Here is a 17,046-nt window from a genome sequence, read left to right as displayed (position 1 = left end):
CTAGTGGATGGTGCTGGTCTTTATTCACCAGTACTGCCAGGTTCTCAGCACTTGGTGGTCACTTGTCCTCATCCCCTGCCCAGTGAGTGCTAGGGGAGATGACAGGGTTTGTGTACCGATAGAGAGCACACAGATGAAGAGAAGAGAGTGCACAGACACTTTGCTTAGTAGGTCACCCAGCATTTGTGTATTGAGCCCATACTGTGTTGTTACCATGTGCAGTGATGAGCAGCAGGGATTTAAAGAAACACACAGAGACTCAAATCTAAGCATTTTGAATTCCAGGGTTATAGCGGGGTGTAGCCGCTTCTACCAATGCCAGAAGTTAAAACCTGGATTGAGAAAGCAGAGCATGTGAAAACAGATGGGTCAGGTAGAGGGCCAGGGCCCCTGAGGTCTTCCTGGTTTAACCCGCATAGTCGTCTTTCTTCCCCCAACCTGCCCATGTATAGAAAGTAGACATGTGGGGAGGGGCAGGGGGCAGGAACCTTTGGCCTAGGAACATCGGGGATGGGCTCAGGCATGGTACCAGTGTGGTTAGGCTAAGCCAACAGCACGTTGCCTTCTGGAAGGTCCTGTCCTATCAGAGACTGGTTCTAACCTGGGATAACGAGCAGGTGGTGTGTGAGTCCCAGGCAGTGTTGTGCCCAGATTCAAAGTGGGGGGCTATAAAAGGATATCATTGGCGCTTGCAGGAAACATCGCTCTCTTGGGAGGGCAGCCATTTGTCTGCATTGGGGACTGACTTTATGCCAGGCCTGTGATGAGGGTGGAGGAGTAGGAATTCTACCCCAAGGACCTGTCAGACTGGGGAGGGAGGGCACTAGGACCAAGTGGCCTGGGAGGTGCTGAGATGGGTGTGTGCTTGGGGAGCAATGGCCACTGTCTGGGAAGAAGGCTCCTTCGAGGAATGCAAGGGCAGGTGTGTGTATGGAGGGGTGACATCTTGTCTGAGACCTTAAAGAAGAAAAAGAGCTGAGAGGGCCAAGTGTGGTGTGGGGGGAGCAGGGGCCCACCCCTCTCCCCAAGGTAGACAGATTGAAGATAATGTTGGCATCAGATTCTTCTCAAATCCCACATCCCACCTTCAAGCTGCTGGCATGGCCCTGTCAGCCCACCTCCATCCTGTATCTATAAAATACTTCGATAAAATACAAGAGGAAGAATCTAGACTCAGCCTCCTTCTTTGTGCAAAGGTGACTATACCTTTGTGGGGTCATGTTTGCAACTTCTTACACAGCAATTTGTCACCAGAAGGCCAGGGCCACCCCTCCCTCATCCTTCTTGCGGTTCCTCTTCAGCCCATGTCTGTAACACGCCACCTATCCACACTGCTAGCCCTCCTCCCCTCCAGTGCCTTTTTCCTCGCCCACTGCACCATGCTGACCCTTGTTTATAGTCTTTGCCCCCTCTCTGTTTGAGAGCAATGATCTTGCTATCACTGATGTGCCGAGGGAAGAGGGCAGGCAGAGAGATGGCGTGGTGGGTACGAGCACCTGTGGCATGTTTTTCATGAATGGTCTTACTGATCATGGGAGAGAGCCTGGGAATCAGTTCATCGCCCCCACGACTCTGGTGAAAATGAAGGGCTGTGTCTGCACAGCCCTGAAAGGTAAATCTCGTCTTCTGATTTGAAGTTTACACACTCTACAGTTGGGAAGTGGGAGCCTCCACCGAGAAACTGCCTCCCGTGGTGCTTACTTCTTTATCAACTGTCCGGATTTGGAACCACCTAGGAGACACAGCTCTGAGATGTCGTCTAAGGTTGTTTCTGGTGGTAGTTTAACTGAGGAGGCAAGACCAACCCCACCAACCCCAAATATGGGAGTCACCATTCCATAGTTAGGGACCCAGATTGAATTAAAGGAAAAAAAAAACAGTTGGACACTCGCTTTCCTCCCTCTCCCACTTCCATCCTCCATCCTCCCAGACTGTAGACACAATGTAACCAGATGTCCAGTCCACACGGGGTCGTGCAAAGATGGGGACAGACCACTGAAGTCTAATAAACCAGAAGCAAACTTTATTCTGGAAAAAAATGAAAAATTAAAAAAAATCTCCATGGGGCACAAAAAGCTTATCAGCTAGCTGAGACCACAGCCAGAGATGGATTTGTAAGGCTGTGGCAAAGGCCGGTTTCTGAACGCCTCCTTTAATATCAACTGTTAGACAATAACAAAATAATGTTTACAATCTCAAGGTAAAACTCGATACAAATTGCCCTTCTTTGCAATTTCCATTAGCAGAGTTTTTCAGTTAAACTAGTGCTTGTATTTAGTCCATTGTTTTTCCCTGGCATTCCTTGATAGTGTTTACCAAGGCTCTGTACCTCCCCTGACACTGCCTGTTTCCCATAACAGGGAAGGGGTATGGGACAATATAAAACCAAAAAGTCAAAAGTCACGTCCATCCCATCATTGAAAAATTAGCTCACATCAATTTCTGCTCATGAGCAGCCAGGGGGTTATCTACAAGCTGACCTCAGTTTGTAGAGCGACCCTAAGTTTGCAGAGGCCGCTTCAGCCTCGCAGACAGAGCTATGGGTTGTAAAGCAGAGTAGCCCACTGTTAATAATCCTTAAGCTGCTGAGAAAACGGCTGACAGTCTGCTCTTATTCTTCTAGGTTTACAACTTTATATTTTTTTATTTCTTATTTCTGGAATCTACATTTTTATATTCTTTTTCTTGAGCTTTTCACCAGCTACCACTAGCTCTGGCTCCCAGGCCTTCTCAGTTGTGATGGACCATTCCCTCAAAATGAGAGCCCAAACACACCCTCCCTTCCTTAAGTAGCTTTTGCCAGGAACTTCGTCATAGCAAAACCAACTAACACATATCTCCCCGCTCTCCCCTTTATAGGAGAGAGATAGTGGACCTTTCTAGGTTATGGCTCAGTGGAGTCAGGAGTCAATTCTTGGATGACAACGCATAACTTATGTGGCCTCTATGGGCTTTAGCCTCCTCATTTTATAAAGGAAACGATGAAGAGTCCCTAGCTCAGGCAGTTTGAGGCACACTGTGTATACAGTAGGTGCTCATTTAATCTCGGCTGCCACCCCAGGATTGCAGACCCCTGCTCCAGCAGGCTGTTCTCTCCTGGTGGCCCTTACAGAGCAATCTGGCTTGGTTTTGCTCCAGGATCCTGTCTCCTGATGCTAGAAAGCCTCAGTTTTTCTCTCCAGAACTTTGCTTGTCACAGTTGGTGGCATCAGCTGCTTGTTAGGAAGCCACAACTGGGGAGGCTGGCAGCTGGCGTTGCTTTGCCAGCCCCTGGAGAGGAAGGGCTCTGTTCACATTCAAGGCTGAATACATGGCCGCGCTCCAGCCCAGTCCAACTCAGCCCAGGGGCAGGCATGGACGGCATGGGGGAAGGGACCTGTGGTTATCTCTCCTTTTCTTCCTTTTCGGCTCCCTCCAACTCCCCAACCCCCTTGTGCAGGGACAGGACTGGCTCGCTAAGCCACAACTACTCTGTCAAGTTTCTGTTTGCGGGGGGGAGGTCATGGGCAATTCTACCAGCTCCTTCCTTTTCCTGCTCCTATTTGCCAAGCTGACTTGGGGACCTTGTGGTCAACACCCTAGCCAGCTCTGACACTTTCTGTCCTCCATGCCAGACTATACTAGGCATTCCACAGGGCATGCATGTTGTTGCCCTCAGTCGCCCTCACCCCTAGACATCTGTGCCACAGAGTGCAGAGAGATGAGGCTCAAAGGGTGACGTGACTTGCCCAGGGCCATGCGGCCAGTCAGTGACTGAGCTTTGTAGTACCTAGTCCACAGTTTTTGCCTGAAGGCCAGGTGTTTGTTGTGAGTGGTAGCATTGGTGGCCATGACAAGGTGGTTGAGATGTGTCCTTTTGCTCTAGGGGAACATTGGCTGCCTGGGATGAGACCTGTCTATGGGGTAGGGACCCCACCATGGTGGTTTCTTTAGCAGAGGAGCCCTGAGATGTCATGAGTAGCACTGGGTGTGAGCCATAGCGTCCACCAGGTGTCACCAAAGTTCTAGAAAACAGTCATTAAAAACAAAGGGTCCCCAAATCTGCAACTAGGGGGGCGAGGGGAAAGACAGTTTCTTCAGCACTCAAAAGGACAAGGTCAGCAAGAGAGCAAGGACAGCGCCCTTTCAAGTCTCAGTGTAGAGGACATCACAGCTCAGAAAGATTGACCAGGAGTCACAAGCAGAGGCAGACTGTGGGAGCAAGGAGGTCCGCCGCCCCAAGGTCATGGCCTTCCTGCTCTTCCTCTCACCCCAGCCCGACCCTAATGGCCTCTGCAGCTGCCACAGACTTTATCTTCATCTGTGCTGGTATGCCATAAGGCATCATGCGGGAAGGTTACCGTCCTACGTGCTGTCCTCCCCTCCTAGGCCGGGGCACAGGGAAAACGGGCCACTCCTGGGAACACAGCAGACCGTCAACACAGTCTCTGTCTTCTTCCAGGATCTTATAAAGAGCTGCGTCAGTAATGCAAAATGAGGCTTCTTCATTGGGGACTGAGGCAGGGGACAGAGTCTGTGGGTGTGTGTCAGCCTCACCTCCCTTAGGAACTTCCTCCTAAGTGGGTGGTGCCACTCTCTAGGCAGGTGTAGGCTGTATAAGAAAGCAAGCTGAGCAAACCATGGGGAACTGTGAGCAGCTTCCTTCTATGCTTCCTGCCTCTGGTCCTGCTTGAGTTCCTGCCCTGATTTCCCTCGGTGACCAACTGTGGAAGGTGTGTCTAAGACAAATGAACCCTATCCTCCCTGAGTTGCTCGTGAGTCATGGTGTTTACCGCAGCAATAGAATCAAACCAAGACGAGCACCCGTGACTCTGGACACTGAGCACACAAGGAAACAGATAGGAATCCGTGAAGGAACTTGAGCGGGAGAAGAGGTGGATACACATGGTTGCTCCGCAGCTTCCTGTGGTTCCTCCACTTCCTCTGAGGTATCTGACCTCGGAGCTAGAAACCAGGAAGACCCAGACTTCCCGCCTCACTCTGACTCCCTCCTCCCTGCCCCCACTTTAGCTCACTGAGACAGCTGCTGTTTTTCTGGCTGTCCTATCAAGTTGTGACCTTTAGGCCAGGGTTCCATCCCAGAAGGGACAACCAGAGACATGACACTGGACGAAGATACTGTCCGGTGCACATCAGTGGGGAGGCACAAGAAGGGGTGACTGAATGTCATTCTCGGGATTCAGAGCACAGCTGTGACTTTGGAGACTTGGGGACAGCTGCTGTCCCTCTCTGGACCTCAGCTCATCATCACGAAAGGACAAGTATCCTGAGCCCACACTGGCTGCCGTCATTGCGTGGAGGGTCCCTTTGCCCTTGCCCATGGCCTAGGCATTACTTTCCTGTCTTCTCAGGCTGTGCCTTTAGCTGCACAGGGCCACATCTCCCCACAAGCAGGGGGTGAGGGAAAGGATGAAGCCATGCCGGCTGCAGAATGTCAAGACATCTGTCTTTCCCAGAACTAGAGACCTAGGAATGTATCCCTGTGCCCACCTTGACCCTAAAAAGGACCCAGCAGTGGTAGCCAAGCTGGAGAGTGTTTATTAGTCTGGGGAGTGGATGTGGCATTTTGTGGAGACCTGGGCAGCGGAGAGAGGGGGACTGGGGCACAGGGTCCTGGATCCCACAGTAGTAGAGTCTCATTGGTCCAGCCTTCTCTATAGGAGATGTGTGCCCATGGAAGAGCCTGCAAGCCTGAGGTCAAAACTCGGGAGGAAGCTCTCTGGGCACCCATTGCAGGCCTACCCCTGGCTTGGGGGTGGGGCTAGGGCAGGGAAGGGAAGGGAGATTTGTTGGCTGAACTCCTGAGAGGGTGGAGGAGGAAGATCACAAGGTCAGGGCAAGTTCAGTCTGTTCATTTAGGTGACCACCATGTCGCACCACAGCCAGCATGAGGCAAGTTTCAGAAGGATTGCACTTGCCCGCAATGACCCCTTATAGTCCCAAAGTTGCCATTTCCGACACTGCCGTCTGCATAAACATCTTTTCCTGCGTCTGCCGCCACTCTGGCTGGCCCTCTCTCCCCAGTGACAATGTCCCACGTAGCCACACAAGCTGAGCTTCCCAGCGAATGTTCTCAGCATCCAGATGGGGCTGGCGTCCCTGGGTCCTCAGAATTAAACATGGATGAAGGCAGAAGACAGGTATGAGGCAGGACTAGACACTGCTGATCCTGAGATGGAAGGGTGAGGCCGGGACAGAGAGAGGCACACCTGAAGAAACACAGGCTGGGGGCAGTGGGGAAGGTGACCTGCCAGCAGGAGCCTTCGAAATTCCCCCAGACCCATGGGGCCAAGCCCTCAGCGTCACTAGCCCAGTCCCATCCTTTCTCTTGCTATTCCCATCTACGTGTCTGGCAACTGGCCTGGCTTTCACTACATCCTGCTCTCACCCCCTCACCCCTCCCTTCTTCACCACCCCACCCTCTCTCTACCCAAGTTTTCCTCTCAGTCTCCTGAGATTTTTCCCTTCCACCTTTCAACCTAAACCTCAGTCTCAGTTCCTCAGAGACAATCGGAATCAGCCTCTCCCTGCAGACGGAGTGAGAGCTCCGGGAACCCCCTAGCTTGTCATTCTGAATTTAGGTGAGGTAAGGGCGCATTGGGGTACACACCATTTTTGTGCAGGAGTCGGGGGGTAGGAAGAACTGTGGATGCGTGACCACCTCCTCCCAGTTCCTGTATCGCAGCTATACTCTGTATATGAGGTCCCTGTGCCCTTGGAGCCTGCCCAGAGGGTAACAGAGGTCAGGCTTCGGGCCTAGACACATCCCATTGGCTGAGGACGGGATGGGGCCACCCACTCTGTCCTCCTCATAGAAGAGAGGACTCCTTCCAGTCATCTTGTGGAGACAACTAGAACCCAGGCCTCGGCCTAGCACTCTGGCTTCCTGAGTGCGGTTCCAGGTCTGTGCTGGGCTCAGAGGTTCTGGGAGGTGAGCTGGGGCCATATCCTTTCCTTCCGTATCCAGGAGAGACCCCAACAAGTCGTGTGTTTTCTGCTAAGACCTGACCCAGCTGCTGAATGTGAGACTGACCGAGTGATGGCCACAGACAAGCCCTGGCCTTCTAGAGTTTTCTGAGCTAACTACAGTCCTAGGAGGGAGCCCCAGGACAGCACTGGGCCCTATGTGGCCCCACACATCCGGTGTAGACCCCAATCAGACCCTTCACCCTCTTTTCTCTCAGACCTCAGCCTGGCTAGGTTGAGACAGGGGTCGCTGGGAAGCCGTATCCACAGGTGACTTCCTCTGGGTACGGGTCATAGATGCTGCAGTTGGGTGTGGGACCCTGGCAATAGACATTGAGGTAGCCTCGGTGCCTGTCCCTGTACGGCTGGTCCTTGAGGCACAGGGTCAAATTCTTGTCACACTCGCACGTCTGCTTGTCACACTCTGTCTCATTGAGTTCACCTGTCGGGGAAAGAAGGCGTAGGCTATGGGTGACAGCAAGGAAGGGGCTCTAGGAACCCGGTGGCCTTGGAGAAATGACTTCAAGTCCATAAGTCTTCTTCCATCTGACTTTTAGGGTGCCCTGCTCTGGGCTGCTACCCCACAGCCTGTGAGTGACCCTAGCACAGGGTAAAACTGGGGAACCTCTGAGCAACTGGGACAACTGAGGCTAAGAAAGAGGGAGAAGTAGCTGGAGAGATAGTTCTGCCTATGGGATGCTTCTCTACACTGTGGCTGTGTATTGCCCCCATTGGTTAATGATAAAAGCTGTTTGACCAATAGCCAGGCAGGATAAGGTTAGGTGGAACAATACAGCTGAGGACTCAGAGGAGGAGGGGTGGAGTTCAGGTGATGCAAGCCAGCTGCCCAAGAAACAAGACGCCCAGTGGGCTGATAAAGCCACAGCCACGTGGTGATACATAGATGAATCGAAATGGGATAATTTAATGTGAGAGCTAGTTTTAATAAGCCTGAGTTGTCAGCCAAACATTTATAATTAATAATAGAAGCCTCTGAGTGATGATTTAAAAGTGACTGTGGGACGGGGCGGGGCAGAAAAACCTCCGATTGCATGACTCAGCCATTAAGAGCACCGGACCCGGGTTCAGTTCCCAGCACCCACATCAAGTGGCTCACAACACCTGTGACTCCAGTTCCAGAGGATCGGACACCCTCTTCTGAGCGCTACAGACGCACACACTCACATGGTGCACTTACAGAGAAGCAGGTATACACACACATAAGTAAAAATCAACAAAATTAGGAAGAAAGATAAAGGACAGATTTACCCAACCCTACCAGTACATCCTGCTTTCCCAGACTCCTCCCTTCCGTGGAAGAGCCAGGCAAGCCCCCACTCTCCTAGGGAGAGATTGGCAAGGGCCAAGTAGCAAAAGGTAGTTCTTACTCAAATTCATGCCCAATTAATGGCTAATCTAATTCTTCATTTTATGTTAAGACTAATTTGAAGCCAATGGTTAGCTTTTAGTGTCGGTATGTCTCATTTGGGATATCCTTATCCCAAAAATATTTCATTGAATGCCTGAAATACAAGCTTAGTGGGGTATCCTGGGTTTGTCTTTGGGTCCCCACACTCACCCCCCAAGGTCCTACTCCTAGCCAGGGTGTCAAGGGAGGGACTCACTGCAGACAATCACAGTATCATTCTCAATTCTGTGGTCATAGTGGTCCACATAGGGGCGGCAGCCTTGGTCAAAGAGCTTCTGATAGCAACAGTCGTGGGCGTGACAGCACCTGAGGGGGTAGAGATGGGCAGACAGATGCAGGCAGGCAGCCCCCCCACAAACCAAGCGGAGACCTTGGATCATCTGTTTCAGTCCCTCACAGTCAGCCCTTCAAACTGCGGTCCAGAGAGGTTACACACCCAAGGTCACACAGTAGAGCGGAACTGGCACTGGCATGCTATGTTCTTGTCCTTGATCCTATCACCAGGGCTCTCGGCCCCCTCCCTGCACTGGAGCCCAGAGTGGAGCTGCAATTGGAGTCAGGTGTCCCAGCTACCAGGTCGGAGAGGGAGGGTCCGCAGGAAGCCGTTACTTTAAAACCATAGGAAGTAACTCAGGCTCTATGTAGAGCCTCACTGTGCTGGATGGTCAAGGAGGGGAGAGGGGTCTGGGGTGCGTCAACAGGCATGGGGGCATGAAAGATGGGAAGCAAATGCAGAGTGGTCGTCCCCTCCTCTTCTACAAGACTGAAGCCAGCCGCCAGCTCTCTCTGGTGCCAGACTTGATGCTGGCTGCGCTGGGGAAGTAAGAGCGGAGGCCATGACTTCCAGGGCCTCTTAGTCTGAGGGAAGAAGCGTGGACTAATAGGGTGGGTGTCCATGATGTCCGTGCCTTTGTGGAGCATCCACCACGAGACCAGTGCCTCCTTGTTGGTTTGTGGGGAGCATAAAATGCCATTCTAATACGGACAACAGAACGCATCTGAGAGGGTAAAAATGGGGTTCCTGGCCCTTCCTCCTCAGTCTGTCCACAAGCGTCCCCCATCTCTCCCCACAGGAGGCCTCCAGAACCTACCAGTCCACCTCATCCATGGGCTTGCCGCGCCCCCCTAGCCCGCAGTAACAGCCGTAGCCCACAAAGGACAGGATGGCGTTTTTGTGGGTGATAGCTTCCACCATGAACTTCAGGTTCAACAGGCTGCCATGGGCGATGGACACAACTACAAGAGAAGCGGGAAGTGACTCCTCAGAGCCCAGAGAATGGGATGGGGAAGGGGCAAAGGGAGAAGAGGGTAGTAGGCTTGGGGTTCCCACTCCCTGCACACCCCTGAGGACCAAATCTGGTTCATTCAACTGCAGACAAGACAGCCTCCTAAAACCTTGAATTTGTTAACTCATTGGATATTCATTGTAAGCAAACTGAGGCTGGAACCCTGAGTAACTTGCCTAGGGTCACATTGTCACATGAGGTTGGGGAGAGCCTAGAGCCAGTCAGGGTGGGAACCTCAGCCACACCCTCTGCCGCAGGTGCTTGGCTTCTGGTGGAGCCTGCTAAATTCATGCTAAGGTGAAAATCCTAAAAGTCAGAAATGCATTTCAGTCGTGTTTGGCGGTTACTTTCCAGCTACTGAGGACCTTGTCTGAGGCAGGAGGATTGAACGTGCAAGGGCTGCCTGGGCTGTAGACTGGATTCAGGGACAGCCTGGGCAACTTAATGAGATCAGAGACCACTTCCCCAAGAGGTCATCCTCAGTGCCACAGCTGTCAGGAGTTACAGGAATTGAGTTCTTTCTGCTCCCTTCCTGACCTCTGCTACTAAAGGGAGCCAGGGTCCCTGCCAGCATCCTGGAGTTGGTGCACCTCAGAGCAAGCAATAATGCAAAGGCGCTTCTGTCACCAGCAAAACTCAGCTTCCTGACAGCGGCCAGGCCCTCCAGCCTTCTTATTTCTCTGACTGCTTCCCTCTCCTGTCCCCTGTAGGGTGTGGGGCTCTCTGAGCCATCTGTGCTGAGTCAGTGTAGTGAGCCTGGGGTCTGCAGTCCCTACCTGGATGAAGCCACTCACCTACCCACCAGCAGGAGGGAGGTTTTATCCCCATGTATGGAGTGAGAAAACAAGAGGCTCAGAAGGGGAAAGGCTTGCCCAGGTAGCACAGGCTGGGAGTAGCAGAGTTCAGGCAGGAGCCTTGTCTGTTCCTTAGCTGGATGCTAAGCCACACATATAACAACCTCCACTGGTCTGCTCCATCTGCATCTGGAGTTAGGCATTCTGTCCCCACATCCTCCAACCTCCTTCCTCCGTGGGCAAGAAAATGTTCTGAGAGACAAGAAGCCCAGGTTTGGAAAGTTGGAGAACCCCCCCGCGGCCCCCCCCCCCGCCCCAAAGGACCTTGAAGGATCTAGTTGCCACCATAAGGCCCTGGCTGCCTCCTCCTCTGCAGGCATTTTACCCTGGGGACAGGATATATGCAACACCAGGCTGCTGGGTCCCCAACCATCGGCTCTCACAGGATGAGAGTAAGAAACATACATGATTATGCTTGGGATAGACAAACACTCCCTTAAACTCCCCACTTCACACACACACACACATCACATCACATCACATCACAATGAACACAAGTGTACACCTAGGTGCCAGCCATGAGCCATATTTTACAGACATGTGGGCCACGCAGACATCGTGTATGCTCAGACACACCTACACTCATGCACAGACACGCATCTAGCTACACGCAAACTCATTAACTCCTGCCAGCACGAAAAGTCACTAATACATATGCTCAGGTCCACGATGATGGCAAACACTGCGAGTTTACGAGGCTTGCTCAGCTCCCTGCACCTGCTCGGCATAGCTTGTTAAAGACGTCTTCTGGCTTGTTTACAGGTGTCCCGAACTAAACATCCCCAGAGGAGAGGTTGGAGCCTAGACAGGGAAGTGGAGAGGAAGGAACAGCCTGCCAATAGAACCACACAGGAGGCCCACATTTCTAGGGAAAGGCTGGGGGAGGGAGAGGGGGTCAGAAAGCTCTCCCGGGAGCCATGCTCACCACTGCCAGCCAGGACTGCGATGGCAAAGAATTTCTTCATACCCAGGCTGGACCTAAGAGAGAGCAAAGACTAACCTGAATCCCTGCTCCTCAGCTACGTATAGCCGGGTCTCATCCAAGGCACCACCCATGCTTTCTCTTGCCCTAATTGCTGTCACCCAGCCCTGTGATCAGCACCTCCCTACCTGGCCTGCATCTCCTGGGAGGAACACACCCCAGGGTGGCAGAGCCACCAGAACCAATCTCCTCCACCACCCGCACCTGACTCTCAGCTCCAAAATGGGAAGCCATTGTCCTACACCAGATTCAGCTCTCTAGAGTCCATACTCCAAGGAATGGTAGGACCGGAGTCATGGAACCCCACCTGGCAAATGGATCTAAAAACATAAGACCAAGAGACCCAGGTCACTGGATTCTAGATTCAGCTTGGTAAATGCTGAGGGACCACAGGCAGATCTCTCAGTCTCTCTAGGCTTCAAGAACAGATTGAAGTTGACTAAATCCCGGAGATCCTTCTAGCACCAAAATGCAGTTAGCACGCTTCTGCTCAACATGCAGAAACTCCGCTCTCCTTCTTGAGGAACTGACTCCAGAGCGGAACTGGAACCCCTCCCCGTCTCCCTGCCACCTACATGGAATGTTCCGTTCCAAGGCAACAAGGACCTACCTGGAGGTTCTGAAAGGAGAGGCCCTGAAGCTTGGCCTCTTCCATCCAGTGGGGTGTTTAACCAGCGCCTTCTTCCTGAACCCTTTGGGGTTGGCCTGTGCCCCATCTGCCATGTTTTGGATTTGGGGAGGCCAGCGACATAGGGCTTTAAAGGTCTTTGATATGCCCGGAAGTCTCTGAAGAACAGGCCCCAGCTTCACGCTGCTGCCACGCACACTAGCAGGGTAGTGCTGGGGCAATGCCCTTGGGCAGGAGACAGGTGTCCTAGAAAAGACTGGCTCCACCTCTTCCCTCCTGCTGTCACAGCCCTTCCCACACCAGGCTGGTAAAATCCCCACCCCACATCAGCCTGCCCACCTCTGGGCTTGGGAGTGGGGTACCCGCACCAAGAATCAGCCCCACCCCTTGTACCTGAAGCAAGGCTGAAGCTCTCTCCATCCCCAGCTGGAAGATGCTAAGGAAAATGTTATCCAACAACACTAGCCGGGAAAAAAAAAAGGAAGAGGTGCTTTCTTCAAGGGACCTTCCTGGCTGGGCAGTGGTGGCGCACGCCTTTAATCCCAGCACTTGGGAAGCAGAGGCAGGCGGATCTCTGTGAGTTCGAGACCAGCCTGGTCTACAAGAGCTAGTTCCAGGACAGGCTCCAAAACCACAGAGAAACCCTGTCTCGAAAAACAAAAACAAAAACAAAAAAAAAGAAAAAGAAAAAGAAAAAAAAAAAGGGACCTTCCTGTAGTGAGCACTGTACCAGGGCCTTAGAGTAAACAAGAGAGACTGAACTCAGTTCCGAATACAAAGCAAAGAGGGTTAAGGAGGCCAGAGTGCAAAAGGTTGAAACCCAGTTGTGGTGGCACATGCCTGTCATCCTGGCTCTTGGGAGATGGAAGCAGGAGTTCAAGTCCATCCTCGGCTACATGGCAGGTTTTAGGCTACCCTGGGCAACATGTGAATCTGGGAGGGGGAGGAGAAGAAGAGAGAAGGGCTGGAGTTTCCTCAGTGGTTAAGAGCACTTGATGCTCTTGCAGAGGAGCTGGGCTCAGTTGCCAGCACCGACACTGCAGCTCACAACTGCCCGCCACTCCAGTTCTGGTGCCTTATTCTCCTTCTTCAGGCGCCAGGCATGCGAGCGGTGAAGGTACATCCATGCGGGCAAGGCATTCATACACATAAAATAAAAATAAATTGAGCCTAGAGACATGGTACCACAGCCAAAAAGCACTTATTGCCCTTGCAGAGGACTCGGGTTTGGTTCCCAGAACCCACATGGTGGCTCGCAACCATCTGTAACCCCAGTCCCTGGGGATCTGATGCCTCTTCTGATCTTTGCAGGCTCCCGAGTGCATGTAGTGCACATACACATGACGTATATTTAAAATAAAAATTAATATTTTAAAAGGGAAAAAGGCATATACAACAAGGCATAAAGACAAATGTGAGTGAATGCATGGTCATCACGAGGACCCGGCGGGGCAGAGGCTGCGCTAAGCTAAGCTGACTGGACAACGTCTCAAGCAGCAGGGATCACGCGTTACCTCAGGGGATGGTAGAGGCTGATTGGTGGATGTTGAGAGGGACAACAGAGATCCCAGCTGAACCATGGTAGCAAGACTGTAGCTAAACGTGGACACTACAGAGACCCCCAAAGCAGGTTAACCACCAATGCCTGCTTAAGAAGAAAGCTGTGAGGAGCCCAAGTCTGGCCCAGTGATGGAGGCTCTTATTGGTGAGGGGACTTTGTGTGGACACGTACCTATCCGCGCGTCCCTAAGTGACTGAGACCGGGGTGAGAGTGGGGAGCTCAACTCATGCACCCAGCTCACCTGCAGTGTCAAGAGCCCTCTCCTGCTCTTTTTAACCTGTCCCTCTGGGTAGAGACCACACTCAGTGCTGCAGCCATCTAACACACCCCAGGGCTTCAAACAGCACTCCGTGCCCATCAACAGCCCCTCCTACCTCACTCCTAAATTGGCCCACCCCCCAAATGTCTTTGAAAATTATTATCTGTACCCAGATGGTACCAGGGTGGAGGTGGTGGAGGGCCTGGTGAGTCTGGGTGTTAGCATCAGTTGCCTGTTTTTAGGGAGTGGGGTGTGTGGGGCTGGTCCCTGTTATTACCATCTTCTGTATGGGGTCAGGAAAGAAGGGGAGGGCTCTGGGAGCCACCTGAGCAGACTGAGGAGGTACCCAGGTACCCAGGGCTGAGACCTTGGTCACTGGGCTCCCTTCCCTGCTCTGTGACCCCCTCAGCTGTGAAGTCAGGGTACCAAGGCCTCGTTCCAGGAATAAGGATTTTAAGTACCTATGTCACCTGCGCTATGAGGCATGCACAGGGCTCAGTTGTAAAGATAAGGGTCTGGGGTGAATAGGGGTGGGTTGTGGCAGTGGTGGGGGTGTCAGGGATGATGGGAAAAGAGGCCTGTTGGATTCTGGTACTTCCAATTATCCCCTCATCCCTACATCTCTCCTCATCCAGTGTTTCCGATCCTGTTGACAAGGGTTTGAAAGGGATGCCCTGTCCCCTCATCCCCATTTCCTCCAAGGGATGCCCTGTCCCCTCATCCCCATTTCCTCCCATTCCCCATTTCCTCCCACTTCCTACTCCCCCACAAGCTTCTCTTCCCCCGCAAGCTTTTCAGACTTCCTCTTCTGGCTGTCCCAAGCCCATGACCCTATCTCAGGTGTCATTCATTGTCCCTCGCCCCCCCACTTCCGCCCAATTTCCTGTCTGTGTCCCCAGGAAGTCTCTCACAGCCTACCATCAGTCATTCACACACCACACACGGGAAGACTTTAATTTGTACTTGCAGGTGCGTTCCCTTGCAGGTACCTGCATGTTTTGGTTTGTGGATCTCAACAGGACTGGGAAATCCTGGAGTTCCAGGCCCTCGTTTTCTCAGTGAGCCCCAGGGTTTGCCCCTGTGACAAGGGCTTCAGAAAAGCTGGTGTTGCTCTTGTGTCTGCAGGGTGTCTGGGTTCTAATTCTGCCTCCTCATTTGCATCTGTCTCTCAGGAAGATCACTGGCCTACAACAACAATACAGCCTGAAGGAGCTGGGGAGTGCCTGCATTTAGGCTAAAGCCAAGACCTAGAACCTCAGGAAGCCACTTTGTCCCCTAAAATTCGAGTGGAGATGCAAGTCAGGCAGGTCTTCAGACAGCCCCATCCTCCCCGGGCAGAGGCGGGCTCCTCCACTCCCACCTGCCTCTTCCAAGCTCCAAGAGCTCAATAGTGAATAATAAACTGGTCTGCCCAGAAATTCCACTTGTGGGAGAGCAACCCCAGATACAAACCTAAGCTATTCCCAAAGATGGATGCAAAGAGATACTGCAAGGGTGGCCTTTATTACTTGTGTCTTATGGACGATCAAGTAGGTTAGTCTTGTTTAATCTAATCACCTCTTTGAGGGTGCTCTTTGCAAAGACAGATACATTCTGAGACACTGGGCTAAAGTGTTCAAGGGGCTTCACCACGGGAATTTTGAGGGACACCATTCTGGCCAGAACAAGGATTTACAGGAGTTCCTGCTGGCATTGCGTGAGGAAATTCTGAATTTACCCTATGGAGCCACATCCATTCTGATACCAAAGCTGCTAACAGTCCAAAGGAAGAGTACAGACCAATGACCTCCTGAACACAGAGTCTATAATAATATATAAACAAAGAAACAAACCATAGCCACATTGGCTTTATCTGAGGGATGAAAGTTTGATTTTTACACTAGAATAGAACCCATGTGTGTTATACCACATTAGCAGGTTTAAAAATAAAATGTGTAAATACCTCAGATGCAATCAAACCAACCAGGAGACACTATGGGACAAAATTCAGCCTTCATTCTTGGCAAAAACATATCTAAAAGTCAGAAAATTGAGATCTAAGTTCACCTTGAACTATAAATCACAACCAAAATCATGCTTGAGGCTGAAAAACTGAATGTCCCCTGCTGGGAGCGGGGCAAGGATGTCCACGCACTGGATCTGTTCAGTACCACACTGGGGTTGGCGGGAGGTGGCAGTGGTGGGGGCGTTTAGTAAGGTAAAGAGAGAGGGGGACTGGGGAGGCACAAAAAGAAATAAAATCACAGCCGGGCGGTGGTGGCGCCCGCCTTTAATCCCAGCACCCAGGAGGCAGAGGCAGGCGGATCTCTGTGAGTTCGAGACCAGCCTGGTCTACAAGAGCTAGTTCCAGGACAGGCTCCAAAAGCTATGGAGAAACCTTGTCTTGAAAAATCAAAACGAAACAAAACAAAAAAACATTAAAGCCACAACGGATGTATCTGTCCCTGGACCTGATGACACACGTGCCTAATCCCACACTCAGGAGGCAGAAGCAGAAAGATCTCCCAAGAGTTAGAGGCCAGTAGTCTGGACTACATGGAGAGACACTGCCTCAAAGAAGAAACAAATAACCACCAATAACAACAACAACAGAACATTTCCATTAGCATCCGCTTAATAGTCCACACGAGGACTCCTGCCTGACCCTGGCCACTGCCAGCCATGTGCTCACAGTCCTGCCCTGTCACGATGGTGCCTTCACTTGACTGAAACGGGCGTCTGATGACAGGAAGGAGCAGGTTTATAAACTGGCTAAGAAGAGCCCGACTCCCTCACCCATCAGTGTGACCTTGAAGGACTCACAAAGCATAGCACCGTCTGCCTTGTGGTAAAGTTAAAGATGCCTGGGTCCAGCCAGGCGTGACAAGTGGTGTCTGCCTGTAAACCCAACAGTGGGGAGGCAAAGACAGGAAGATCACAAGTTCAAGGGCAGTCAGAGCTATGTAGTGAGACTCCTCTCAAACAGGCAACCCTGGCTTGGAAGAATTCCTACCAATAGGATGCAGGCACTTAGCTCTGGATGGTTCTAAATGATCAAGAGATGGACCCATCCATCCACCCAGTATCACTTGAATCCTCCCC

General features: G+C 51.9%; 1 protein-coding gene across 1 annotated transcript; it reads right to left on the bottom strand.

Moving 5' to 3' along the window:
* Positions 1 to 7,196: 7,196 nt before the first annotated feature.
* Pla2g2f (phospholipase A2 group IIF) lies at positions 7,197 to 12,240 on the bottom strand. Its single transcript, XM_057785513.1, has 5 exons — positions 12,128 to 12,240; positions 11,461 to 11,513; positions 9,487 to 9,631; positions 8,592 to 8,701; positions 7,197 to 7,408 (listed from the first exon to the last, which is right to left on the bottom strand). The coding sequence occupies exons 1-5, from the start codon at positions 12,238 to 12,240 to the stop codon at positions 7,197 to 7,199; spliced, it is 633 nt and encodes a 210-aa protein (XP_057641496.1).
* Between the last annotated feature and the right edge of the window lie 4,806 nt (positions 12,241 to 17,046).

Source organism: Chionomys nivalis, chromosome 11 (assembly GCF_950005125.1).
Source record: "Chionomys nivalis chromosome 11, mChiNiv1.1, whole genome shotgun sequence".
Taxonomy (NCBI): domain Eukaryota; kingdom Metazoa; phylum Chordata; class Mammalia; order Rodentia; family Cricetidae; genus Chionomys; species Chionomys nivalis.
The sequence above is the reverse complement of the archived record's forward strand: the minus strand, read 5'-3'. Positions and strand labels throughout refer to the sequence as shown.

Coding starts and splice junctions, on each gene's coding strand:
- Pla2g2f (XM_057785513.1), bottom strand. CDS start 12,240: ATGGCAGATGGGGCACAGGCCAACCCCAAAGGGTTCAGGAAGAAGGCG. Junction 8,702..9,486: donor CCCATGGATGAGGTGGACTG/GTAGGTTCTGGA, acceptor CTACCCCCTCAG/GTGCTGTCACGCCCACGACT. Junction 7,409..8,591: donor TGATACTGTGATTGTCTGCA/GTGAGTCCCTCC, acceptor TTTCCCCGACAG/GTGAACTCAATGAGACAGAG.